The sequence below is a fragment of the Megalops cyprinoides genome, chromosome 5 (genome assembly GCF_013368585.1).
Source record: "Megalops cyprinoides isolate fMegCyp1 chromosome 5, fMegCyp1.pri, whole genome shotgun sequence".
In the NCBI taxonomy this organism is placed as follows: Eukaryota; Metazoa; Chordata; class Actinopteri; order Elopiformes; family Megalopidae; genus Megalops; species Megalops cyprinoides.
The window spans coordinates 21,694,432-21,721,162 of NC_050587.1; the positions used below are offsets into that span (position 1 = coordinate 21,694,432).

At 42.9% G+C, this 26,731-nt stretch overlaps 1 protein-coding gene across 2 annotated transcripts; it reads right to left on the reverse strand.

The window, feature by feature from the left end:
• Positions 1-26,731, reverse strand: LOC118777451 (RING finger protein 122-like). Of its 2 annotated transcripts, none has more exons than XM_036528354.1 (6): positions 26,301-26,731; positions 13,857-14,013; positions 3,627-3,672; positions 2,340-2,381; positions 2,006-2,085; positions 1-823 (listed from the first exon to the last, which is right to left on the reverse strand). In XM_036528354.1, exons 1-6 carry the CDS (start codon positions 26,323-26,325, stop codon positions 709-711), a joined length of 465 nt encoding a protein of 154 aa, XP_036384247.1. In that variant the 5' UTR covers positions 26,326-26,731; the 3' UTR covers positions 1-708. The 2 variants fall into 2 exon arrangements, with proteins under 2 accessions (XP_036384247.1, XP_036384246.1); XM_036528353.1 differs by having other exon boundaries at positions 2,006-2,088.

The following is a 26,731-nucleotide window of genomic DNA, read 5'->3' on the forward strand; positions in this document are numbered from 1 at the left end:
TTTGCATGTGACCCCAGAACTCCCTCTGAAGGCACCCCAGGTAACTGTGAAGACAGGCTGTGTGTCTCCCACTAGGAGAGAAATACTGGTTGTGTTGTAAGTGCTTCGTTTTTCATTTTATATATAACAGTCTAAAAAATTCAAAATTTTTGGAATGTTTCCTTTAAAAAAAAAAGATCTTGATAAGCAACTCAAATGGCGTATCTGATGTTTACATATAATTCACTCGAACATACAGAGCTATCCATTTCATATTGGTAGAGGAACCAACGGTCTTTCCAAGTGTCTGCTTAGGAGCCTGGGGTCAAAGGTCAGGTCTCTTTTGATCAGCTGTGCCCAGATTCCACATCCACTCCACACCAGACGTGTTGTCAAAAATCAACAACAAGCATCAAAGAGAATCTGCATTTTCAACCATTTTGTGCTCCACTGCAGTCTAATCTTGTACATTTCCATCCGTCCCCCTCACTGTCAGCAGAGCTGTAAGTCCAGATCCTTTTATCAAGTTCTCTAGACAGCTTAACTTCCCATTTTTCGTTTTTGGCTTTAAACTTGATAGCTTACTCCTGGAGGAGACACATGTCATCATGGCCAAGAGAGCTCCTTGTACTGTCCAGAGAGTTTTGTTTTATATATATATATATATGTGTATGTATATGTGTGTATTTGTTCAATTTATCTTGTAACACCACATACAGACAGTGTTCCCTACACCAGCTCATCAAGCAATGTCCCCAGGCTGTGGCGCTGTCCTGGGGGGCCTGCAATCGGTTTGTTGCACATGGGACACACGCACCGTACCTCCAGCCACTTCACCAGACACCTGTGGGGACACAGAGGTGCGTCAGCACATAGAACATTCTGGGCTACGCCCGAGACCAGCCCCTATCCTTGTTTTCCACAGCCCTCAGGAATATCACAGGAAATGCTGGCCAGATGAACACATTAAGTGCTTGGTGGCGTGTGGGAGTACAGAGGATCACAAGGTGAAGGACCAGTGTGGAGGGCCTAAATGTTATTCCTGCACTTCCTTTCTATTTGTGGGGGACTGTGTGGAGGGCACACTGCTCAGGACCACAGCAGGGGGTGGGACAGGCCACGCGACAGGCACAGAGACCAGTCAGAGACCTGCTGGACTGCCTGACGCAGCAGACAATTTTAGCACACAAACTCACCACTCCCAGATTTCTCTGGGAAATGGGAAAGCACAGTCATATCAGGAAAGGCAAACACACAGACACACTAACAAATGCACCGCACACATACACTAACAAATGTTCCATGCACAAAGAAATACACACTAACAAATGTACTGCACCCAACCACACACATACACATACACACACACACACACACACAGTCACACAAAAGACCACAAATCAAGAAGTCCTCCATTCAGGCTTTGCCATGGAAAACAGGAAATGTTAAAATGGGGCTTCCTTTTAAACACACCCGTTGTACCAGAAGCACAGCTGAGTCAATTTACAAACAGGTCTTAAAATGGAATTCCTCAGTGAGTCTATAATTTGACCCATTGTTAGCGGCACTTGCCTAATTATTGTTACAGATAATTCAGAATTGGGATTTTCATATCCAAGTGATCTGAAAGCAGTTTTTAATTTCACAAAAACCACAGACTGGCTGTAGACCGGATTTCTCCATCTCCATCTCCATTAGTCCATCTAATGTATCCATGACAATATATCAGAGATTTAAAGAGCATGCTGACTCTGGTTGCCCTAACTGTGACTATTTGAAGCTTAATGTACCACCCGTTATGCTTTCAATGTGACTGTGCCTATTGTGAACTCATGGACTTCTTTTGTGACATTATGCAGTGATTTTATTTGGGGGGGGGGTGTTATTATGTTCATCATACCATGGACAGCAGAAACAGTTCTTTCTCTGGGGAAATAACAGCTTCGAAATGCCTTGGCCTCTCTGTCATTGACAATTCAAAGCCGCGGCAATGCACCAATCTCTGCACATCTCATTCGCCACTCACTTCCTGTGAAAGGCATGTTGGCATGGCAACACTCCCAGCTCATCTTTCACTCTGAAATCCTCCAGGCAAACAGCACATGTCTGCTGTGATAGAGACACGGAGAGAGACAGAGGGAGGGAGAAGGAGACCACAGGCACAGTTATTCACAAATAACAACAGTACGAAACTGCCATGGTAAATTGAGAATGATTTAGGTAATGCTGTTCGCTCAGAAATCTGTCTGTTATCTATCTGTATGTTACCCTTCACTCCTACACATATTCGTGCTGCAATGATTTTACTGTGAACAGAAACAAGTTGCTTGGGTGTGAAAATACAAAAACAAAGTCCTTACCCCATGGAGATTTAATTTCTTGGTATCCCCTTTGAATATAACCTGTAAGGCATTCATATTAACATTAATATTTTAAAAACACTGCTAGCAGTCAAATACATTTTTATTTCCTGAATTTATAGATAATTTATGAATCATATAAAATTACATATATGTTTACGAATTTTTATACCTATTGTTTTGTGCAGATACCCAAAGTGGAATTTCTGAGCATAAAACACCAAATTATACTTAGTGGTGTATCACTAAAACCAGGCTATGGCACAAAGCTGTGGTTCTCAGCATTGCTGCCCTATCTGTGCTCAGGCAACATTTTGAAGAACTATTGCAAAAACAAAACAAAAAAAAAAAACATTCCATACACTAGACATTCCAGCCGAGCCCAGTCTGCTGGGGATTGAGAATCACAGCAGATCAGAACACAGATCAAGCAATTAATCTTCCTGTGTGCTATTCAGCCTTCGCCCGAGAAGCCTGCCCTTCTGTCAGAGAAGAACAGTCTGATCTCGGCTGAGAACACAGTTTGCAGAAATGGGACGAGGAAGGGACCCCACCACTATCCAAAACCTAAACTAAGTTATTGGGGGGGGGGGGGTGATGGTGGTGGTGGACAGAATGTGTCTTCACTGCATGTCGGGTGGGAACACCAATGGGAACTTCATCACTGTTAACATTCATTCTAAGCTGGCTGTAATGTCAGCAAAACAGTGCATGTCACTGCAAACTAACCTCCCATTACTGGGAAGCTGAGGAAGCTATGTGTGGTTTTGTGAGCTTGAGCACATGGGTCAATTAACAAGATAAAATTAATTTCAAAAAAGTCAGTGGTCACCTATGCTTTTGTTAAGGGATGGATAACTGTGGCAAGTATTTGTGCTTTTGTTTCCCGTCAGGAGACACATTGCTGTTTGTGTGCAAACATCGTAGTCGCTCAATGCTCAAATCAACCAACATTTTTCACATAGCTGTTTCTCACAAAGTGGCCTGTAATTGTGAGGCCAGCGATGATTTTCTTCTACAGTCTTTTAGTCCTCCTGACTTGTGACCGCTACCCACAAGGCAATAAAGATCTTTCAAAATGCCAAAACGAAAGTCCGTCTTTTCTCTGGTCAAACATGAAAACAGTCCTGGGTGCTGAGAGTGTGTTTGGGAACGTAACACATCAATGCGGGTTAAGTAAACAATGCAGAATGATCACATAATCAGCGAGCAAGTGTGGTGCACTAGGCGGGTGGGGGGCGGTGGGCATCACCACAGAGCTGTCATCAATCTGAAATCATCTCTTACCTCTTTGTATCCAAACCTCTCACTCTGGGCTTGGTGCCTCAGTTTACTGTGGAGGAAAGAAAGGGAAACATACACATGAATATTAGAGTTATAGTATGGTTCTTGCAAAGTTTAAAGAAAAAAGGCAACATTCTTGTTGCTGCAGTTTTTCCAGATGCTTAATCATTCAGCCAACTACAGACTGTTCTCTAAATTGTGGACTAGCAGAGTGACACATTTTCTCTCTCTCTCTCTGCCTCCCCTGACTGGCTATCCCTGACAGGTGGGTGGAGCAGTGGCCAGGCATGGTTCCATACATGGAAATTGGAAGAGCAGCTCCTAAGTCCTACTCAGCTGGAAAGCGAGTCTGTGGAGCTGCTGCATCAAGGTGGCTTATAACACTGGGATTAGTTTCAGCTACTTGGTCTGAGTTACAGAGATCTGGGGCAGTGGGCTAATGTGATTTCAAGAACAGTTTATGACTACTTTGACCTGTCAAATGTAGGCCAGGTTTATTCAGTGTTAGTGTGTTAAAACGTATAATCTCAATGTTAATTCTCAATTCCTCCCTTGGTAAAGTAACAGTTCATAGGTTTCATGACACTGCAAATGCACTTCACTTAGTCGTATTTACATCTCTTCATTTATAACCTATAGCAGTCTGTGTGTGTGTGGTATGTATGGTCACTGTTTATGTGATCACCTTAGTTATTTTAGGGATCCAATCTGCTTTATCTTCATTGGCCCTTGTCCTTGACCTAGGCCATATGGCCCAGTCTTAAGAGCAAACAATTTGCCAGATTGGCCTTAATTTTTTTCTCTAAGTATTTTTTTTATCATAGACTTACTGCAGCTTAGATATACAGTACCATAGTCCAATGCCGTGCAAAACATGGTCCTCCAGGTTGGATCTTCAGAGGAGTAAAGTCTGAGTCTTAAACTATACACATATATTTCATCAGAAATGGAACACTACAAATGATACATTTTAAAACGTATCAACATAAAGCATAGTGCAAGGTACCAGTGCAAAAAGTGTTCATAGGAATTGCATCATGTTCCTCTGAATTACTGATCATCCGACCGACAATTACAAAGGCATTCATTGACCTGTCTGACTCACCGTCATGGCGTCACGCCAGCCAGAGCAGGTTTCTATTTGCAGCTCATGTCATAAACTGTGTCTAAACAGCAGATTCTTGCTCTTAGCTGGTAATGAGATCAGTATGCGTAATCACACGCTACAGTGTGTCCCCACTAGAACTACACAAAATGATGCTTATAAGAGCTTGAAGAACGTGCAGGAACTCACAGTCAAAAATGTACATTATTTGTTCTCATGAAATGAGATTTTGTGGTGTACCAGACTTCACAGTTTTGTACATTTCTGTGTGAGTGTGTTCCTGTGAGCGCGGAACAATCAGTGCCACTTGTTGAGATTTAAATAGCATTTTTGTCTGGAGCTCGGAGTCCTAAAATGCCATTTCATTGAACACTAAGAAAAGGCAGAATTCTTATCAGGCATCTAATAAACACTAAGTTCAGTGACGTACAGCACTGCACACCAGCACAGGCATTCCACACACATCGCATGTCAGGACTGGTTGCCCACGGCAACACAGCTCACTCTAATCTTTGGATCTTAATTTAGGTGGAAAAATGATAAAACATGCGAAGGCATGAGAAAATAAACACTGCACTGTCCATGGTGAGGCAAGAAACAAAGCTCTCCATCTTTCAGAAAGAGCGTTCACACAGATGAAGGACTCAAACTGATGAGCACTGCACTCAAGTACTTGAGAATGACACTGAGACTCTCATGAGCTTTTCTCACAAAAAGAGGTAATTACAGACCGATATAGTGTGTGTGCATCTGACCCTGGGAGCAGTTACTGCTTAAAAAAATTCTTGAGGGAAAAACAACAGTGACTAGAGACATAATAGAGAAATAAATCACGCAAGGATCAAGTCACTTCAGACTGAAAAATCAATGTGTTGTCTTTACAACTGCGGTCATGTACTGACCAATCAACAGTGTCCTGTTCCCCATTTCCATGCCTTTGTACTGCCTTCCAGTGTACATGACATTGTTCCATTTACTCCCTTCTGCATGCTGTGCCACAGACACACATCTACAAAAATTATCCATTATGCTTTATCCAATAAAAGTAATGATTTTCATGATGTCCGCACAACTGACAGCTGATAAGCCAGCTGTTACATTCTTTCAATTGGCTTAGGTGGCTCAGCAGGTTAGGTGTTTTTAACAAGCACAGATTGAGCCCTAAGTATAGACCTGGGCTTGAGTCTGAGCTGTGTCATCGTTGACAGTGACCCAGAGTCCACAGCAGGGGAACACAATTTGCTTTGTCGGGAAGGTTGTACTCATTTCACTGCTGTGGCACCCTCTAGTGGCCCCTGAGATGCCTGCAAGTTGCAGGGATGACATCAGCAGAGATGAACCTATCCTCCAGTCAGTGTTTGCTCTGCTGCAGTGTAGTATGAAAAATGGCAGTTGGCTGTGTAAAGGTTTATCAGACTATGGTTGTCTCGCGTCAGTGTTCCTGCCTGAGCACAGAGGGGTTTTCAAAGACATACGTGCAACAGGCCATTCCAAACTGAATTGGGAAAAAAGGGGGAAGAAGGATGAAGAACATAACTACAAAAAGACATATTCTGCGACAAGGAATAAATTCCATTTAATAACTAGAAGATTGGCAAACATAATGCTTTTATGCCAAGGGGATGACGGCTTTGAGCTATGGACAGCAGTGCTTACAGAAATAATGTTTAATAAATCTGGGAAAAATTTGATGAAGGAGTAAATGCTGACAGACTGTACAAGCAACATGAACACACATACAATCCATGTCTGACGAATGGATGAAATGTGAGGTTAATGTATGAATTGTTTAGTGCATGTTAAAAAACACATTTGGTCGCAGTTATGGGGGTGACTTTTGACCCAGAGTGCAGACAACATATTTCAGACACATATAGCAGAGAATAATAAGCCTGCCAAACTAGAGACCAAACAGGCTGTTGTTTTTCAGACAACTGTGTTTTGTAGAACTGCTGGTTGTGGTTCAGCACTGCCAGGAGGAAGGAGTTGTAGTAGTCTACACCAGTCCATGCTGAATAAGTGTGAAACATATGAAATGAATGAGTGAAAGCTGTGAAAAGCTACTAATGTGTAAAAAATGAACGGGGTAGCCATATTGAGAATGGCTTTGAATCTAAGGCAATGACAAATAAGCCAGAAACCACAGGAAATAAAAGGTGAGAAAGTCCTTCACAAAATTCATTCACCTCTGTTACTCTGTAGATCAAGCAATAGCACAAATTCATAGAGACCCCACAACATCTCAGATCATTCTTTGAATCTGAACAAACGCAAACCCTGATGTATGTATGTATATGTAGGTTCCTACCCACATAATGTTACTGCAACAAAGCGATACCTGTTATTTTTATATTTCCATGTTATTGTGTGTGTTGCTTCAGGGCCAGCAGGCTCCTGGGAAACGCTGTCTCTGTCAGTGACTTCACTTGGGACGGATTTGTGTAGTTTACTGCCACTGAGAAAACAGAGGAAGAACAGGACTCGCTGTTTAACTGTAGCTGTCAGCCACATCCAAAAGCCAAAAATAACGACGGGGACAAAAACAGAGACGATAAAGATCTCCTCCTGATTGTTTGAGTTGGGAAGTAGTTAAGGCTGAAGGAAGAAGAACTTGCTCTGAGGCGGTGTGTGTGTGTGTGTGTGTGTGTGTGTGTGTGTGTGTGTGTGCGCGCACGTGTGTGTACAATCACTCTGCGACAACCTTGACTCAAGGACGTCTGATAGCCCATCACATTACATGTTCATCAAATGAAATGAATGTCACACTGATTTCTAAAGCTTGTGCACTGCTAATTTCACATGAAATTGATCCAGATATTTACCTTTGCTAATAATAATATTCATGATTTCTGTTTGCCATAGTTCAAGAAATTCTAATGTCTCACAGCAACGGTGGGGTATCCAGCTGAGCTTTTACATGTAGCTCTCTAAAATTGTAATGTTTAACATCACTAGTGAAACCTTTTAAGGTAAATGGGCTAAAGGTAAATCAAGGGATGCACATTCAAATAACTCAGCTTTGGATATGTAAGGGACACGTGTGAGAGAATGCTGAGGTCAGACAGAAAGATAGAACAGACAAAAACACACACTCTTCGAAAGAGAACAGAGGGGAGAAACCACAGAGAGAAATAAGAAAAGGATTTGGCGGGGGGGGGGGGGGGTAAATGACACAAACCACCCAGATAAAGGATTTGTCAATTGTGATTACAGAGAATGGAGAGGGAATGAGAAAGAGACAATGGATAAAAACGTGAGCAGAGGGTGGCCATGGTGATAAACCTGAAAAAAGCTCAGATGCTCTCCCCCCACTGAAGCAGATCTCTGGCATTTTTGCAAGGGGAGCTTGTGAGGTCAGATAAACCCTGTCTGCCAGCCGGGGCAGTCGGCAACACTTTAATCAGTGAATGGGGGACGATGAGCACCTAGTCTGACTTGTATGAGGCGGGCCTCATTGAAACACAAAAAGAGTGGTGACCTAGTGATGTGCTGTCACACTCCGCTGAGCACTAGACCTCTCATCTGGGGCAGGAAACCACGTCAGTGCCCTGACGGACTGCGTCGATTCTCGATAAGACCGTACTCAGACAGAAATTGAAAAACACAGACAGAGAAGCACAGTAGTGAGATGGCAAGGATCTTTGGCTTCTTCTTTGGCTGGTGCACATTTTGCTGCATTATGGGATATGTTCCACAAAACATACTCTGGCATATACAAACAGCACACTCCTTATAAAGGTAGACTATAACTCAAAGTGCAGTTCAAATGTGAATTCTGTGGCTGGAGCCTCTTAAGCAGAAGTATAAATGGACCAGGTTAGTACAGAACTGCAGTTGTACATTACAACAGCACATTACCATTGGTTCAACAAGACATAGTAGTTAGCAGTTAGGACTAAGAAAGTTGTCAGGGTCATAGACCTGGCCTAGCAGTTGACCCTCTCTCCTGTAGTAATACTCTTGATCTTCTTAGCAAAGGCACTGTCTGCCTGTAAGGCTTCATACATGAAGCACTCTCCTCTTGCTACTACTGAGCACTTGCTGAACACTGTTATGACTTTTGACTGACATAGAGTGGAGTAGTTGTTAGAGCACTGGGCTTTGGAGTGACCCAAGGGGCTGGTTAATCACCTTTAATGACTGTTGATTTCAAATGAGATAAACAAATACTTTATTAATCCTCATGAGGAGGGAATTAGTTAAAATTGCACATGGGTATGCCCTCTTTACCACCAGGAAAGGAAATGTTCCTCAATTACTCAAGTAACGTCAAGGTCCAGCTGTGAAAACAAGTGTCTCATGTTTGACGTAAAAATAGTATGGCTCGTAAACTGACTTCTTCCAATAACATGATACAAGCTATGACAGGATATGTCATGTGGAATTAAGGCATAGATATAATGACACCCTCTGTTTTGCTGATAGATTTCTCAGAGTCATTCTTTCCTGAGCAAAAAAAAAACCTTTCATGCAGCTGAATACATTGTATGTCATTAGCTGGGGATTAAATCAAATAAAATATGCCTGAAAGTAATCACTGGAGAAAAAAAAGCTTTGGAAATGTTGTATTATTGTTCCTGGAGGATAAAACTCTTCAAATTGTGTAAATGACCAATAATGGAGAAATGAGCACAAAATATTCCATACAACAATAAACGTCATGCTGTAGACAGAGCCAGGATATGCTCTCCCTTGCAGATTCACGTCAGTGGAAAACTCAGACCTGCCAAGAACTTCTTTGCTCTTCAATAATCTGAGAGAGCAGGGGATATCTGGGTCAAAGGAGACCCTTTTTACAAAGATACTTCTACAACGTTATTTGTCAACTAAAACGGACAAAAACACACCCTAAACAATAGTTTTGATTACAGAATTCTATGAGGTTTCCCTGCTGAGATACCATAAAAGGTAGTTATTTGTGAGAGAGATTTCAGGCATCTCAGATCTTCTATAATCATATCTGGGTGACCTATAATCCCTGTGAGAAAAGTGTTCCACATCTTCCTTTGACATCTGAGAGCAACCACAACCATGCATTTCCACTTGGCTGTGTCTTGATGCAGAAAATAACATTTTCACACCTGAAAAGACAACTCCAGGTACATAAGAGGGGAAAAATGATTAAAAAAAAAAACAAAACAAAAGAAAAAAGTTATACGCCCCTTCTTACATGAATCACAGATCTACAGACCATCAATGATCGGAAGGCCCGTACCACTGAATCATTAGCTTAAGCCTAATAAAAATATGGTGATTCATGCAAGGCTCAATGTGCGAGAGTAATCTGTTTGTTTATCACTTAGACGAGTCTTCAAACTTCTAAGCTTCTAAGTCCATGATGAGTTACATCACTGCGTGGGTCACCCCTCCCCAACCTGCTGAGTGACGTCTGTCTCCAGCATGGCTGGCAGCTTCCTGTTGTTCTGTTTCCTGTGGGAGCTGCTATTCCTGTCACAACAATGTCTCTGCTCTGGGAGCTCATTGTTTAGATAAAAAACATAGGCCACGAGGAAAGGGGAGTGTGCTGGTCTGTTCGACCCAAGCGGTCCAGCCCAAGCCTTCAATGTGACCCATAGAACAGCTGTGTTCAGACTGATACCAGGAGACAAACCCTGCCAAGACAACACCCCGCCCTAACCCTCGAACCCCACCCCGCCACCCCAACCAAAGCATTGACCTTTGTGTGTTAGGACAGATGAATTTATTATTGAAAAACATGTGACGATACTCATACGATTATAAAACCGCCACACATTACTAAATAAGAATAAGAATAAGAAATACTTTATTAATCCCGAGGGAAATTTGAGTGTCACAACTGCACCGTCCGGCACGCATCAAAAACAACAAAAGAATAAATTGAATCAAATAAATAAAGAGGTATAAAATACAACAAATAGAAAGAAGTTTGTGCAATTATGCGTTGAGAAGTTATCATGCTTGTGCTATGATTATATACATAGTATAAAATGAATTATGAAACAAGAATAAACAAGGGTAAGGTTATTGCTATTATACAGTATGAAGTGCAGTAGAAAAACAGTTATTGTTGTACAATATGCAAAACAATGATAACTGTATAGTGCAAATCCTGACCAGATGGCTAGAGAACAGTTATTGTCCCATGTGCAACGATTATGTTTGGGGGGGGGCAGTTGTATAGTTTGATGGATGCAGGCAGAAAAGACCTTAAATAAACAATAAATAAACAATCCCCACATCCACAAACGGCCAAAAGTGTATGTGAACTTTGTCCCATATCCTCCACCCACCCACTGTCTCTAGCAGATGCCAGCAGAAAAATGGACATGTCCTATGCTTACGCCAGGCGGTTTTAGAAGTTGGTAGTTTTTTGTCCTTATCTTTTTATTTTAGCTTTTTCACACTCCTTTTTTGACAAAAAAATAGTGTGGCACTGAAGGTCTCACGAGAACTGGCTTCAAAGCCATACTTTGGGTGATGCCGTAAAGAGGGCTGGTGTGAAAGGGGTCCAGTTGGAGGTGAAACCTCTCCAACTTTCTGAAGCTTTTGATATAACTTCTGCAGTGGTTTAAAGCCTAACTGCTGGAAACTGCAGTGTGAATGGATGTGGTATATCACCAGCTGTCATATGATGTTAAACCAGCTTCTAACATGTCACATCACAATCACACAGCTAGCACGGAGCTCTAAAAAGTTTTCCATACCAGCAAAGTAGCTACCAGTGCTTCTTGCTTCTTTGGTTAAAAAGATGCCGAACAATCTGTGTGGAGACCGTTGTTGCCTGTGCCTTCTTGCTACTACGTACAGCATATTACTCCTCCATACAAGTTACTTCTGCATTTCCTGCATACTCAAGCATGCAACATGCAAAACACATCTAAATCAGCAGACTGAAAGTGTGCATCTTTTTGATATGCAATAATACACTTCCCGCAAAATATTACATTGGGGCAAGAGGCTCCCCTATGGCCTGGGTTTGAAACCGCCCATGGTATCTGCTGGTGCTGATCAAGACAGCACAATGGTGATTTGGCAACAAACGAGCTTCATTACTCCAGGGATCAGGGGCAGGCAGGTCAGCTAGGGTTTCTTCATCTCACTGCTCTCAGGTACAAAAATCAGTGGGGTAGTGCCTATGCTCCAATCGGCAAACAACCTTGCTTTGGTACAATGTGCAAACTGTAGTGCTAAAAACAGCCATTGGCTCTATGCTAGTGTATCGGACAAGTACATTCATCTCGCTTTGGTGCTGCTTCATCACTGCAGATTGTTGCAGTGAGACAAGCTTAATGTGAAACTGGCGACTCCAGACTGGATTTCGTAAAGGGGAAAAAGCACAAAAAATATCACATCAGCTTAGCTCTCTCATGCATGCATTATTGGAAAAATGTCAAAAAAAACTCACTCTTGTAGTTTGCCTCATATTGTAACAGTACAATGTCCCAAAATGGAAATTTGTTTTGAGCTTCTGTGGCTGACCAATTCAGTTAATAGATCCATCCCTCTCTTTCCATCCATTTATATAGCTCAAAAGTGCCTCTGAACAGTGCAACAGGAAAAGGCTCATGTTAGCATGATAACATTCTGTCAGGAGAGCCATCAAAGGCACACAACAGCTCATCAAATATGTTCAGAAAAGTCTAAAGAGTAACGGGTGCCAATGATGGGAGATTCAAATGAGAAATACAAAGTTTGTAAAGCTATAAATGTGACTTTATTATCTGTACACTAATGTGTACAGTGTTCACAAAAGTGGTAATGGTAGATTTACGTAGTGCAAGGTAAGTATTACCACACCAGCAACTGCTAAAAATATAGGTAAGGTCAGTCCTTGATGCAAACAGTAACCAGAGGTAAAGCAAGTGTTTAAACACCATCTTACTGATGTGGTAGAGGACTGGGAGAAAACTCTAACTGCAATGTGGACAGAAGTCCCTGTCATACAGCTGGCACTGCCCATAGACAGAGATATTGCTTATTATAGGCAATAAACCCCATCTACACCCTACTCATCATCCTTCACTTTCCTGGGGGGTTAGTGGAACCTGGCACATTGCCTCAAGCAGACTGACCTTTGGACGTGTGTGTATGTGTTGGAGTGGGGCAGTGTGAGGATGTAGATAAAATAACGTTCTGCTGCTGTTTGTAAAAAATAAAACATCATTTCTGTGAGTGGCAGGCAGGCAAATAGTAGCTGGCATTGGACCCAAAGTGGAATGCTGCCTTGGTGCCTTACCATTTTAACTCAAGGATGCGTGGAGTGTGTGTGTGTGTGTGTGTGTGTGTGTGTGTGTGTGTGTGTGTGTGTGTGTGTGTATGTGTGTGTGTGTGTGTGTGCGTGCGTGCGTGCGTGCGAGAGAGAGAGAGAGAGAGAGAGAGAGAGAGAGAGAGAGAGAGAGAGAGAGAGAGAAAGAGATAGACTATGAGAGAGGGTGATGGATGCCAGAAAAAGGCGATACAGCCGTCACGATATGTCAAATAGCTATTTTTAGCACAATAACAGCTATCCCTGGTATGTGGCATTAGGTTTCTTCCCGTATTTTCTCCCTTTAGTCATACCTGATGCGGGAGCACACCTCCAGTTTTCCGAGGCCATGTGAAATGCTTCCGGGGGAAGAAATGCCACTAATATCATTTCAATGTTGATATCACAGCAACAGCACTATGCTGCTTCCATGTGGTAGATAGAAATGCATGGCTACAAAGATAAAGAGTGAAAACATATGCTATGTGTTTTTCAAAGCTAATAGATAAGTTAACCAACATATAGATATGTGACACTTTTCTGCCCTGGAAGCATTTCACTGAACTTTGGAGGTGTGCTCCCACATCAGATATGACTAAAGGGAAAAAAATACGGGAAGAAGCCACATACAGATAGCTGTTATTGCGCTAAAAATGGCTATTTGGTAATAAACTTTGTATCCACTCTAATGCAGGGGTTTACTAATCCCTTACCTTGGCAGTTCTGAAGGTGACTCACAGCTGGGTGAGAAACCCTGACAAAGCGCGATGAACAAATAAAGGAAACACAAAACCAGAAGGAGAACTAATAGGACCAGGTTCACTCAAAGCAGATCCCCCTGCAAGTAAACAAGAGCCACACCACCCGCTGGTCTACAGCCCTGTCATCACGACACCCTCACCTTATGAAGTAGCAGCAGAAGATGAGGCTGAGCACGAACACGAAGATTCCCGTCCCAAAGATGACCATGTAGATATTCAGAGGCAGGTCCTGGAAGGTGATGGGTGGCATTGCGCAAGACTTATTCGAGTAAATCAGCCCCAAACTGCAGAGGGACCCTAAACAAGGAGACAAACACCCAGTCAAATCAGGTCAGATGTACAATAGCATCCCTCACATCTGCACTTCCACCCCCAGCCTGCAGGTGTCAGTCTACCTCAGAGCCACACTGTTCAAGACCAAGTAGGTTTTAAACTGAGTTTCTTTTCTTCTCCACTGAATTACTTATTATTAGGGATGACACTTCTCTCACAATATAATCCATATCACAATATTCAATCTCTATCATGACGTTGGGTTCACAATACAATATGTACTGTGATACATACTTTCCCTTCCTGAGGCAATAATTTGATAACAATGAGCAATTATGTCTATGCATTCATTTTACGGAAATGAACCGAAATCAAGCCAATCAAAGCATGCTTAGAATGCCATGAGAACTGAAGACCATGCAGAAGAAGAGACTGAGTGCAAAAGTGTCAGATGTGACTTCTTGCTTTCTGATATCGATCATCATGAAAGACCGTATAGTTTTCACCTGGCTCTTGGGAGACGGCTTCCTGTCTCTCCAGATCCCTCTCTTAACAGATGCTGTGTGGTCAGCGGGCAATGAAAGGTGATACCCCTTCTACCAAACTGATGCAACAATTTGCAGTCAGAACATTCACTGCCAAGAGTGCTGATCATGGGACGTGAAGGGCAAAGGTGAGGCAACAAAAGAGTTGCAGAGTAGAAACATTTACTCTCATCCTCTTTGGTCACCTTTTTTCGAATCTCTATTATTGCTAACCTCTCAGAGTTACTATCTTTCCTATTGTCAAGAAGTAAAGTAATGGTGCTCTTCAGTTACTGCCCTTCCGTTCAGTGGTGCTCAAGGCTCTTCAGCCCTACCTCTGTCATCCTTGGCCAGATGGCCAGTGGGTGTACCTTGTCTCTTCTCCCCCTTATGTCTGTCTGACAGAATTTGGAAAAAGTACTCTTCCAAGAAGGTGCTTAACACACAACGAACATTTAGTAGTTAATTATCATCACCCAGTATGACACAGCATAGACAGCTGGATGTTCATTGATGCAATAATATGTTATTACGATTACTACTAATATTATATTATGATATTCACGGCCTTTCTGAAGGGCAAAACAGGAATGTAAAAACCAAAAATAGAACCTCAAATCTCATGGTTGCAATACCCCTACCTCACCCACCAGACCTCACTGCTACCCAGGTTAACACCACAAACTGGGGTGTCACACTGCTCACAGTGGGGGCAGGGGGTGGGGTGCTGCTGTCATATCAGGTGGGCAGGAGTGTTTTAGGTTTCATTTTCGCACGAGCTGCCGCTATACAGGCCGAACTCTAACCTGCACTTGCCAGCCAGCAGCCGCTCGGCAACATCACAGCCCCAGACACAGGATGCCAAACAGCACGGATGCCAAGCAGCACGCTTCCTCTAAACAACCCACATCTAACGAAAAGAAAAAAACAAGCTCCATCACCAGTCGGTGTGAAATTGAAACAAGGACACCTTCAGTTTGCAAGTGGAGGCCAACCAGACCACGCATCAGCACAGCCAGAGGCTGGAGAGGAGGGAAGATCTGTCCTTGTCATCTCCAGGAGGGTAGACAATTAACATGAGAAGCTGAGGGGGTCTGGGTGTTTGCGCACGTCCTTACACCATCTCGGACTAATACAGTTCACCAAGCAGTTTTTAAACATACTGTATGTTAGAGGTATGTAGGTTTGTCAAGGAACAAATGAATGCAAGTTAAGTGTGTAAATACAGTGAATTTCTGTGCTGCATATATGTGAGATCTCCTCCTTCAGCAGGTATGCAATATATTGATTTAAAATGAACGTGGATGGCTCTTTTAACGTTTTTGAAAAGACAACAACTGTAAAAACAAATTGTGATCATGTAAAATAAATACAGGAAATGAGTACAATAATCATTTGGAATTCCCCTATCTGCCTTTAAAGTTCACTGCAGAAATTTCACCCAAACTACAGTTAGCAACCCCAGCGCCTGTCTGGTTTTTGGCCACCACAGTCTCCTCACAGTTAGAACAGGACAGAGACAGAGACACAGGAAATGACCTTTAACTGAACCCCCCCCCCACGCACCCAGCTCTGCTGCAGGGTTTAGTCAGATAGTCACAGAGATGACAGGCTACAAGAAAAATGTTTGTCCTCTTCAGTCATCTTTCCTTGGGAAGAATACCCCTCCCTGGTAACTTACACTAACTTATCTAATCAAAAACAATTCACCACCGCAGTGACAACTAAACTACATCAGTATTTACAATTTTACATGAAATAACTGTACAGCTTTTTACAAAATCCTTCTCAAATTCCAGTACACTATCCTATGCTATACTATACTCTGCTATAACATACTATACCTCTGCAAACACTCCAGAGGTACTGTCCACAATGAACCAATATGGGCAATGCTTTTTTTTTCCAGATCAATACAGGAGTCACAGACATCTCTTCCATGTTATTGTGTTTTTGGTTGCTTGCCCCCTGCTGACAGCCCAGGCTATTGACGGAATCCACTGGCATGGAAACAGAGGAGGTGTGGCACTAATGGGACAGGCTAGGACTTGGCACCTCAGAAATGACAGAAAACAGAGTTGGGATCATTCTATTCTCCCCTTTCAGGGAGCAGCTGAAGGTCAGGGACTAAATGCTGCAGCTGCACCCACTGAGACACACACACACACACACACACACACATACATGCACACACACACACACACACACACACACACACACAGGCACACACACACAGGCACACACACAGGCACACACACACACACACACACACACAGGCACACACAGACACACACACACACACACACACACACACACACACACACAGACACACACACAGGCACACACACACACACACACACACACACACACACACACACACACACACACACACAGGCACACACACACACACACACAGGCACACACACACACACAGACACAGACACACACACACACACACACAAATATACAGGCACACACACACACACACACAGGCACACGCGCGCACACACACACACACACACACACACACACACACACACCATGCTATGGTCTCAGGCGAAACACCTGGTTCCAGAGCTCAGACTGGTGTGTGACAGGGGTGCGGTTGGCGGTCACAGCACAAGACCTCCACATCATCAAAGGAGAGCCAGCTCTCGGTACTAAAGATGTGCTTCCAGGTCATCAGGGAAGCATTCGAGCCAAAGAGCCACCAGACTGCGGCAGGCAGCTGTGGACACCTGCAGAGATGGTGAATCAGCCAGCGAGGAAAGGCCTCCATTCTAGCCTCTCCCCCGGGACTCCATTCATCTGTGCTGCGGCTATTCAGCCCGACTCTCTGAGGTAGCGCTGCCTGCTTGTTTATGCCTTTGTGAAAGCCTTAGGATCTCTTCCGAAAAGGACGGTGATGATGACGTAAATGGACCCCGCTCCCTTTCTCTGTTTAAGGGAGGGGAAAAGGGACGCTAGCCCTGATTGTTATCCCACGGTAGCAGGCATGCCTTTTTGAAAACAAATTCCACGATCACCAATACCTGAGAAGCAAAACACTGAGGTCCAGACCATGTGACCGACACAGGCCTTGAGGCTGTGGTATTGTCCTGAGATCTGCTGTAGAAAACAACAACCTTAAATAACATTTCACGAACGCTTCCTCGACCAGCCCAAGACATTGCAATTTCAGGACTGGGCTGTGTCATGATGACAGTGACTCGGAGTCCCACAGGTGCAGGACATAACTGGTTTCACTCTGCCACGTAAGGGTGGGTTACATCAGCCAGGGCCCCTGCTCCGCATCTCTGATCAGTGGGCTCTAACAGCTTCTCATGTGCTTACGACAGTCAGTGAGAAATATGCCAACCCTCCAATTAGCCCTCGCTCTCCTGTGGTGCCCTGCAGGACCTGTAGTGCGAAAAATGGCACTGGATGCATGTAAGCATAACAGAGCATTGCATTCATCATGGTTCAGGAATGCACTGTGCGTGTGGAGGATGCTGCAGTCAGGCAAGTTTAACGTTAGGCCTCATTTGTGATTCCAAAGTCAGGGTAAAAAAATCATTTTGAAAAGTGTATTGAATGTTTGACAGCCTTTCACATGCATTCTATGCATACCAACAGGAAGTCCTCAATGTTCTCAGATGTTTTCCCCAGCACCTAGCCTAATTATCTTTTTTTTTTCCAGAAAGTCATTTCAGAATAAGTTCTAATTACATGTACACAGTTCACAAAAATCCCTACCCCGACATGCCTCCCCCAGTTTAAAAAAAAAAATCCAAAACAAAACAAAACAAAACAAAATTATGCACCATAAGTCACTTGCGCTCAGATAATGTAACACTAATTTTATCATCAGAGACTTTTCACAGAGACAAAAAGAGGAGAAAAAAAAGTGCTCTGTACAATCCAACTGAGCACCATGCATTTGACAAAGCCGACAAGCTTAAAAGCCAACTAATTAAGCTCTGCCTTGCAGTGAACAAGGCGTCCTTGTTCAAATTCACAAAAATATGTTTTTTTTCCAGGGATACATTTCCTGTGAAAGCCCTCAACTCGGGTGAACAGCTGCACTTACATTAATAACTTAGCAGGAATGTTTGCCGCCAAGCGTGGTCTTCAGGTCTGCTGCAGCTCAGCTGTCCTTCCTCAAATTTAAAGAGAGAAAATGGCTTTTCCCCAAGGTTTCCTGGGATGACTGCTGCCTTTCTCTGTATTGCAGTTGCCTCTGCACAGTCTACACAGAGGGTTCCCACTCTAAACACAAGTCTTTTCCATGGGCTTTCCAATGACTTTCAATGATTCAATGATTTCAATAGTCAAAGCCTACTTTGCAGATTGTGGAGGGAGGCCATTCATAGCTTTGACAGTCTGACAATGAATAGGTGGGCTTATTTCAGTGTATGCCATTGGAGAACAGTGCCATTTCTGAATCTTATGACACACGGCATGGGGCATTCCCCCAAAATGACTGATATCAATGCAGCTTTTTTTTTTTTAAGATGTACTCTGACACTCCACGGCCTACAACATCATATGCACTGTAAAATTTACAGTTCCCATTCATACAGTTTGGTGTGATCCCGACTCCGGGACCACTAGTCAAAGAGAGAAGCACTCAGCGGGCAGCCCTGAGCTGGGGTCCAGAAATATCTTCCCGTAATGATGGATAATGCTAATGGCAGAATGTCAGCCTAGTGCCAGTGATGAACTCTTAGTCAGAGTCCTCTGATAGCCAATCCCTCTCTCACTGATATCCTGCAGGACACCCATCGGGTGCCCTCTCTCACTCATCCCCTCGCCTGGCTCCAATGACTTGCTCACTGCCTACTAAAAACCCCACCCAGTGAATCCGTAACAAAGAAGTAAATGTACTCAGAGCTGAAGAGACGGGCTTTAGAGCGAGAGGAAGAGAGAAACAACATTACAGAGACAAAGAGAGATTTTTTTTTGTGCACAACAATTACACAAGTGCTAATGTAGACAGAAGAAAAAACGCAAGGTAAAAGCAGACTAAAGAAAATAGCAACAGTTTTCATAGCAACAATTTTACATGGCAACCAAAAATGTTTGAATTTCCAGAGCACAGAATGGTAATGTTGCAATTACCAAAGACAGCAGTAGGCTGCAGTATGTTACAAGCGAGGTAAATCAACAAACTTAAAACATAAACCACATTCAACAGTTCAAATTTAAAGATCTAAAGACACTATGTCTAAATAACATGCACCACTCAACAAATATTCATACCAATGTTCATACAATGGGGGATAACACGCTAAAGCTCACAATTAGCAGTCATTTATCCTTTAAGAAATACTAAATAAACTGACCTGGAACTCAACACAGGACATGCAGTGGCTGCATTGCCTCTTGTATTTCAATGGCATTTCCCCTCCAAACAGCCACCGTGTGACATTGAGTCACTGGAGGGCACATCAAGCAGCAACAGGTGCACAGCTACTGGTGCACTACCCCCAGCCCCCTCAAGTGGTGCTCACCTCCCTCCACCCCTGCTTTGTCTGTCATTCTGTCACCCCCCTGCCATCGCATGGGGCACGGAGACAATGCCCGGAGGAGCAGAACCAAGACAAATGTGGAAAATTACTGCTGGCTGATTTCGGTTCGATTTTTCACCAGGCATTTTTCCTCTCTCAGAGATACTGTGCTATATATTTGGCTGCTACCTCGTCTAGAGCTGGCAGTAAACAGCGGTGTGTCTTCCCCAAATGACAGGAGAATCTTTTTGGGTTCTCGTTTTTAAGTGAAATTACTTTGTCTTACAGTCAAATCTGCACACCAGCAATTGCCACCAAATAGTACAGAATACTGAATTATTTTGTTTTGTTGTATTCTTATGTTATGCATCGATGCAGCTGGATATTTACTCAGGTCAATTCAGGTTAGGCACTTCAAAGGTATGACAGCACTGGGTGACAAGCACAATTCCTTTACAGCTATTACACCACACTGTTACCCTCTGCTGTGACATGCTGAACCTGTACTGCCTCTTCACCTGCCCTGCTGCCTATCTGGACATCTGCAGATGAGAAAGGATTCAGGAGAACAGTTCCACCTTACCCACAGCCAACGGGACATTTTGTATAGAGAGGATGTCTGTTCTTTAAAAAATAGTACATTTCTCTCTCCCTAAAAAGTGTTAAAAACATTTGATGGATTAAAAATTGTGACTTGTTGCACAGAGATGGTATATGGCATCGCCATGCAGTTCTAACACAGCTCTACCACGATTCCATATTGAGATTGATAGCAGAGATCTTTGATAGCACATCTGGTGAAGTTAAGTACAGCTGTACCATGTAAGGGTGCTTTAAGTGCACTGGAGGCATGAGCTTGCATGTACCATATGAATGTTAGCAGTTAGAAGCTTAAGCTATGCCGCACTGTGGTATTTTTCTGGTATATTGTGAATCAGTCTAGGTAACAACTGAAATCTATTTAAAATGTTTACGCACTAGACAGATGTTTTATGGAGAACCCCTCCCCATCTAATTAGATTTAGCCAAAAAAGGGTAGCTCCATCCATAAATTCCACTTGGGGATGCCACAGACAGTCGTGTCTGTTTCTGCGCGCTTTTTGGAACAGCACACCCTGTGTGTCGGGAATGTACCCGCATGCACCCAGGATCAGGGTCGGGTCCTGAGAGGCCGGTGACACGCGTAAAGGACGGAGCATGTCGCAGTCTCTGTGCGTTTCCAGCACAGCCCCTACATGACCGCTGACCTACATTGACAGTTGCTGGAGGGCCTGGTGTTGCCATGACAGTGGCGCCTGATGCTGGGCAGAAACGCTGTGCTCAGCTTGCGTTTTTCACAGCCCTCTGTGGCTGGTGGATATTGCCTCTCTCTGAGCCCGCCCCGGTGCACCTGCACCAAATGTAAATCCTTCACTGAGGCTCCTGGGGGACCTGCATCATGTGACCCTCTCCACACAAGGAGAATGATAAAGACTCCAGATCAGTTCAATTCAAAAAAGGGGAAAGCAGGATTCGCTGTGTAGCCTGAGCTATGATGTAAAGGAGAAAGCAGGTCAGAAATTAAAACTTTATGTCTTTTATCACGCAGTAGACATCAAGCACTTACATGTGCAAGTGAGCATTCTGGGCCAAGTCCTGTAACCAAATCCACTTCCCCCACCAATCAGTGCCACGAGCCAGTGTAACCTCACAGCTTATCATTACGGTGAATGGAGAAGTACAAAGCCTTGTTGGGAAAAAAAAACAGTTCCTCTTTTTGCTGACAGCTCTCTGATCACTAAAAGACTCAGTGTGTATTTGGGTGTGGTGACAATTTTACTGCTTCAAATTCAAATGAAAATCCAGACTTGCTCTTTCAGCACATGACCGTCCTTTTACAGGCTCTAGGGTGTATCGTCCTCAGTTTAGTTGTCGAGCTTTTCACTCAATTTCAATGCAATGAAATGGTGATTCATGTGTAGCAGAGCTGAAAGTAGCAGCTTGTAAGTGCTGCGTACAAGCCAGTGGAGTGGCATGTAGCAGGGCAGCTAGTGTTGTTGCCTATGGAGCAAGGGGCAAATTTCCTTTAGCTTGACTGGTAACACACTGGTTATTAGAGCTGTGCAGTGTGCATGTTCTGATTTTACCCCTGGTTTCCCTTGCAAGAGGTTTCCCTTCCTTGCTTTTGGTTTTTTGGGTGACTGGAGAGCAGCTTGTGGAAAGAGCGCCTTTTTTCTGGCAGGGTTTTGTATTCATCAGTGTGATGGCTGATATTAAAGCCGGCTTGCATCACCAACTGGAGGGTTGACATCTGACACCATCTGAAATTTGATGTCTAGTACTATGGAATGTAAGCATATCATAGCTATTTATGCATTGACACAGATCATATTTTACTTTTTAACCAGAATTGTCCTTTGACAGATAATTCACAGTGCAAAAATAATTACATCACTGCAATCTTTTTAAAAAAAAAAAAAAAATGAAACACTTACATCTGGAACACGGTCATTTAAATTTTCCTTGGCTGCTCAGTGAATCATAAGCCAGTTTTGGAGCACAATACTTAGTATGTCACAGGGGAGCAGCTTTAAATCTGTTAAAATTGTAGCACTAAATGTTACTTGTTTCTTCACAACAAAAGAGTCGCAGAGAGGCTTTGCAAATCCTCCTCATCTGTCACACTGATTTCCCAGGGCTGGAGGCAGAAATTGCAGACTGCAACACCCGTCAATAAACCTCAACTTGAGAATTTAAGTGCACTTATTGAAAATTGTTTTCATCTGCATTAAAACTGAACTGAATTGAACCAGTGCTTTTAGTTAGCATTCACATACAATGGTGGTGTTTAATTAAATTTGATCTGAGGTTTTCATCAAGGCACTGCTGTGTAGAAATGAGGCTCCTGTTTACAATGCAGTGTCTAAAAAAATGGTCAATTCTTCATACATGAATCAATAAACAAGTAGATGAACAGTTAGTACCCATGCAGGGCAATTATATAATTGTCCCTGCACATATCAAACATAGCAGACTCATTAATTACAATTATTCATGTACAAGGGTTCTATGTATGGAATAGGTTCTATGTGTAGGTTCTGTGTGGCAGTGCGCTATAGTAGTAAGGAGCAGGGTTTTTAACCCAAAGGTTTCTTGGGGGAATTCCCAGGTGGGGCACTCCTGTTGTACCCTTAGGGAAAGTACTTAACCTCAATTGCATCTACACAAACTTCTGCTTCACTTGTTATAGTTCACATCAGTAACCACGGAGAAGGTGAAGCAGCAGGGCCTGGACATACTATGCTGAAAGCATTAATGTCCAATATTACTACACTGCATTATTTACTCAGCAGATGCCCTTTGCTGCTTACATTTTCACATATTTTTCATTTACACATGGATACAATTTCAGGTTAGGTACCTTGCTTAAGGATACAAAAATAGAGCTCTATACCTGAGGAGAGGCCCATTTTTAAACCATGCCACCATTCAAAATTATACCCTCACCTACCTGCCCTGCAGAACACCCTATCTGTCTTGGTCCTAACACCTCACCATCTGCAGGTCATCAGTCTAGGCTTTTTAAATTAAAGGGACAAAGGCACAATTTGTTGCATTAGTGCTGCAGACTGGTATAAATGTTGTACATCTCCAACGCAGGAAGGGCACCACACTGCAGCATTGCTGCAACTGTCACTCATCATATTGCTTACAATTCACATCCTTAGGAAAATATATCAAAGGTATATGGTCAGGGCATGTAAATATTTGAAACCTGCAAGGAATGAACCCTCCAAACAGGCATTAGGCACACAGACTTCAGACAACTCCCTACACCTTCTACAGGGTCTTTTATGAGCCAAAAAAGAAAGCCTGAAGTGCCACTTCAAAAGGGGCCTTCTCCAGGACCACCTTCCTCAGCTGCTTTTCACACTGCCTGTGGTTCACATAACCATGCTGCTTTGCATTTCAGTCTTTTTAAGCCTTTTTTTTTAAGATATTCTCTTATATGGAAGTGGGAGCCAGTCAGCATATGCCAAGTACAGCTCCCTTCTCAGCACAGTACAAACTGAGTACTACCGTTGGCAGTCAGCAACTTGCATCAAATATTCAGAAGCCCATGAGAACCTCAGCTTTCTTTCAACTCCGATGCTGGTTTTGAAAACAGACGTGGGAGATAACAAATGGGAATAGGAAATTCTTCTGGGCTGAAGCCATTTCTTCATTTCTGCACTGGGATCTTCCCCCTCTTGTGAACGAGTCCTCCTCAAACAGGCCTTTTCATAACTTACATTTCTCCTTCTTGCCCCTGGCTGTTTGTGATTTTACCCATTTTGACACTTTTCCTGTTGCATTTTAACCATGTAGAAAAAAAGGGATGACCTGACACACATATAAATGAACTTTATGCAGATTTATCAAACACCTTCAAGGCAATTTATAAACTCCCTGATTACTGTTCAAGTCCAACTTGCCAATGGTATCCTGAAATTCTCCAAAATTTACTGGGAAACCTACTTACATGATTATATATTTTGTTTTGTTTCTATGATCAGCACACACTAGCAGACATTAATGTCCAGGCTGAATCACAGTGATTAACACCTCTCAACTAACACAAGTTATTTGCTCAGTTTGCATACAGATCTGTGAACAAAATGCGCTACCTCTGCTTTGTCACAGACACAACCTTTCATTTTCCTTCTTAACAGAAGTTACCATTGGCTTTGAATATGAGACTGGAGATTGAAGTCCTCAATGTACATGAAAAGTCACTGTAATTTAGTGCTGAATAGCAACATATCTTCCATAGCATGCCTGGATAATTCCGATAATATGTCTAATGACTCAGTATGAGCTCGAACAAAATGTGTATGCCAAAATACACCACATTCCCAGCTACAGACTGCTCAGTGTTGACACTGTGTTCTACCTCCCCAGTCTGTTACAAGCCTTGAAAGAAAGGCTTTTTTGCCTATCAATGTTCTGCCTTGTGTTCCAGAACCTTTTGTAATTAGGATTCAAAATTCTTGGTAGGCTGTCTGTCCATCAGCCCCTCCATTATCTTGGCTCTGGTGTGCTTGAATCCTGGCTGCCTGAACATTTTTTATTAAGTGCGTCTTTTTCCCCATGTCCGATACGTTTCCCCATCTCACTCCATGTAGCAAATGGTGTCACTGGCTGAAACTGTCTTTTTCTAAGAGAGCAAATGACAGAGCATTCGTGGCTCTGTATTCTTGAAAAGTTGAACAAATCATTCAGATCAAATTCAATTTTTTTTCATTCCAATGTACAAGTATCTGGCCTGTGATACATTCGGTCTTTATGCATTGATTTGGCTTTTACGTTGGAAGTATAATCTCGCCAACTATGAAGCATGTAACCGACTGTAACATAAGAGCAGTACCTGAAACTATAAGTGCTGTTTCATTCGGGAGAGTGATGTAAAATGCTGTATTTCAAAAAAAGGTGGTCACAAAAAGTGATGATGAAAACAACGCCAAACGCTAAAAGTTTCTGTTCGTCCAGCTATGGCATTCGCTCGGGTACATACAGACTATCGACCATTTTAATCAGTTCAGTAGAGTGCAGCGTTTTCAGGTTTAGGGTGGAGGGCTGGATAAGTAAAAAGTAACTAAGAATATGAATACGGTTTTCACAGTAAACCAACGATAGAAGGAACAGTTACAAGCAAATTTTCATGAAGACACACGTGACTGCTGATGCAGATACTGCCACAGTCATCGGAGCATACGTTTGTGATTGACTGACAGCTGTAAAATGTGCAACGTAAGATGTAACATGTAATGTGCAAACGACTGCAAACTGTAAACGCATTACAGAAAACAGCGACAGCAGTAACGTTACATATTTAGAAAACGGGCAGGAGAACGACTGAAGTAAATTTCGTGGAAATGAAGATAATGTACACCATCAACACAGTAACATTAATCATTAATAAACAACCATTTCGCTCATAAAATTCATGACGTACCCGGTACCTGCACAATACTGTTTACCCAACAGTAACACAATGATGGTTGTACAATAACGCGGAAGATAATACGAAATACAGCCAGCTGCAATGGGGGATGGATAGCAACAGATTTGTCTGACGAAATTCTTACCCCAACATCTGACTAACATCTGACGAGATAGTTTCTTACTACCTCACAACTCGAACTTCTACAATACCCACCAAAAACTATACTCATTTGTTGCAACTTCCATTCAACGCTTTACACAAATCAGGGAAGAATACGCTTAACTCAGAACATAACTAACAATTCTATTACTGATCATGCGGGACAGTGCTCACCGTTACACCACTGGAACGGGCGCATCAATAAAACAGAAGTGCGTCGTGGTTGGAGAAGATCTGTGTTTGTACACAAAGACCAAATACACCCGGTCCTCCGAGTCTTCAGTCCGCAGGTTTTTTAACAGATGTCTATGCATGTGGCGGCGTCTTTTCCAAGAGTGCTTCGAATGCTGGTTAAATCGCGTCGCGAAACACGCTCTTGTGTTCTTTTGGCTAAACGTAGTCCATTTCGTAAACTTATTTACGCAGTAGAGATAAGGGAGATGTAAACCCGTGCCACATGTCTGAAAAACGCAGTTTCGTGAGCCAGTTATCTGTGTCCATCTAATCTGGTTTCTTTCTGTCTCTCTGAAATCAGTAGCAAAGTTTTTTTATGACGGCATTGGCTGACAACACATCACTGCAAAGACATTGCCTCTAGTTGTCGC

Bases quoted from the DNA above. Each gene is read 5' to 3' on its own strand.
- LOC118777451 (XM_036528353.1), bottom strand. From the start codon at position 26,325: ATGCGCCCGTTCCAGTGGTGTAACG. The intron at 14,014-26,300 runs GTGAGCACTGTC...CTCCTTGTTTAG, and splicing joins CCCGTTCCAGTGGTGTAACG to GGTCCCTCTGCAGTTTGGGG. The intron at 2,382-3,626 runs GTAAGAGATGAT...AATGCCTTACAG, and splicing joins AGAGGTTTGGATACAAAGAG to GTTATATTCAAAGGGGATAC.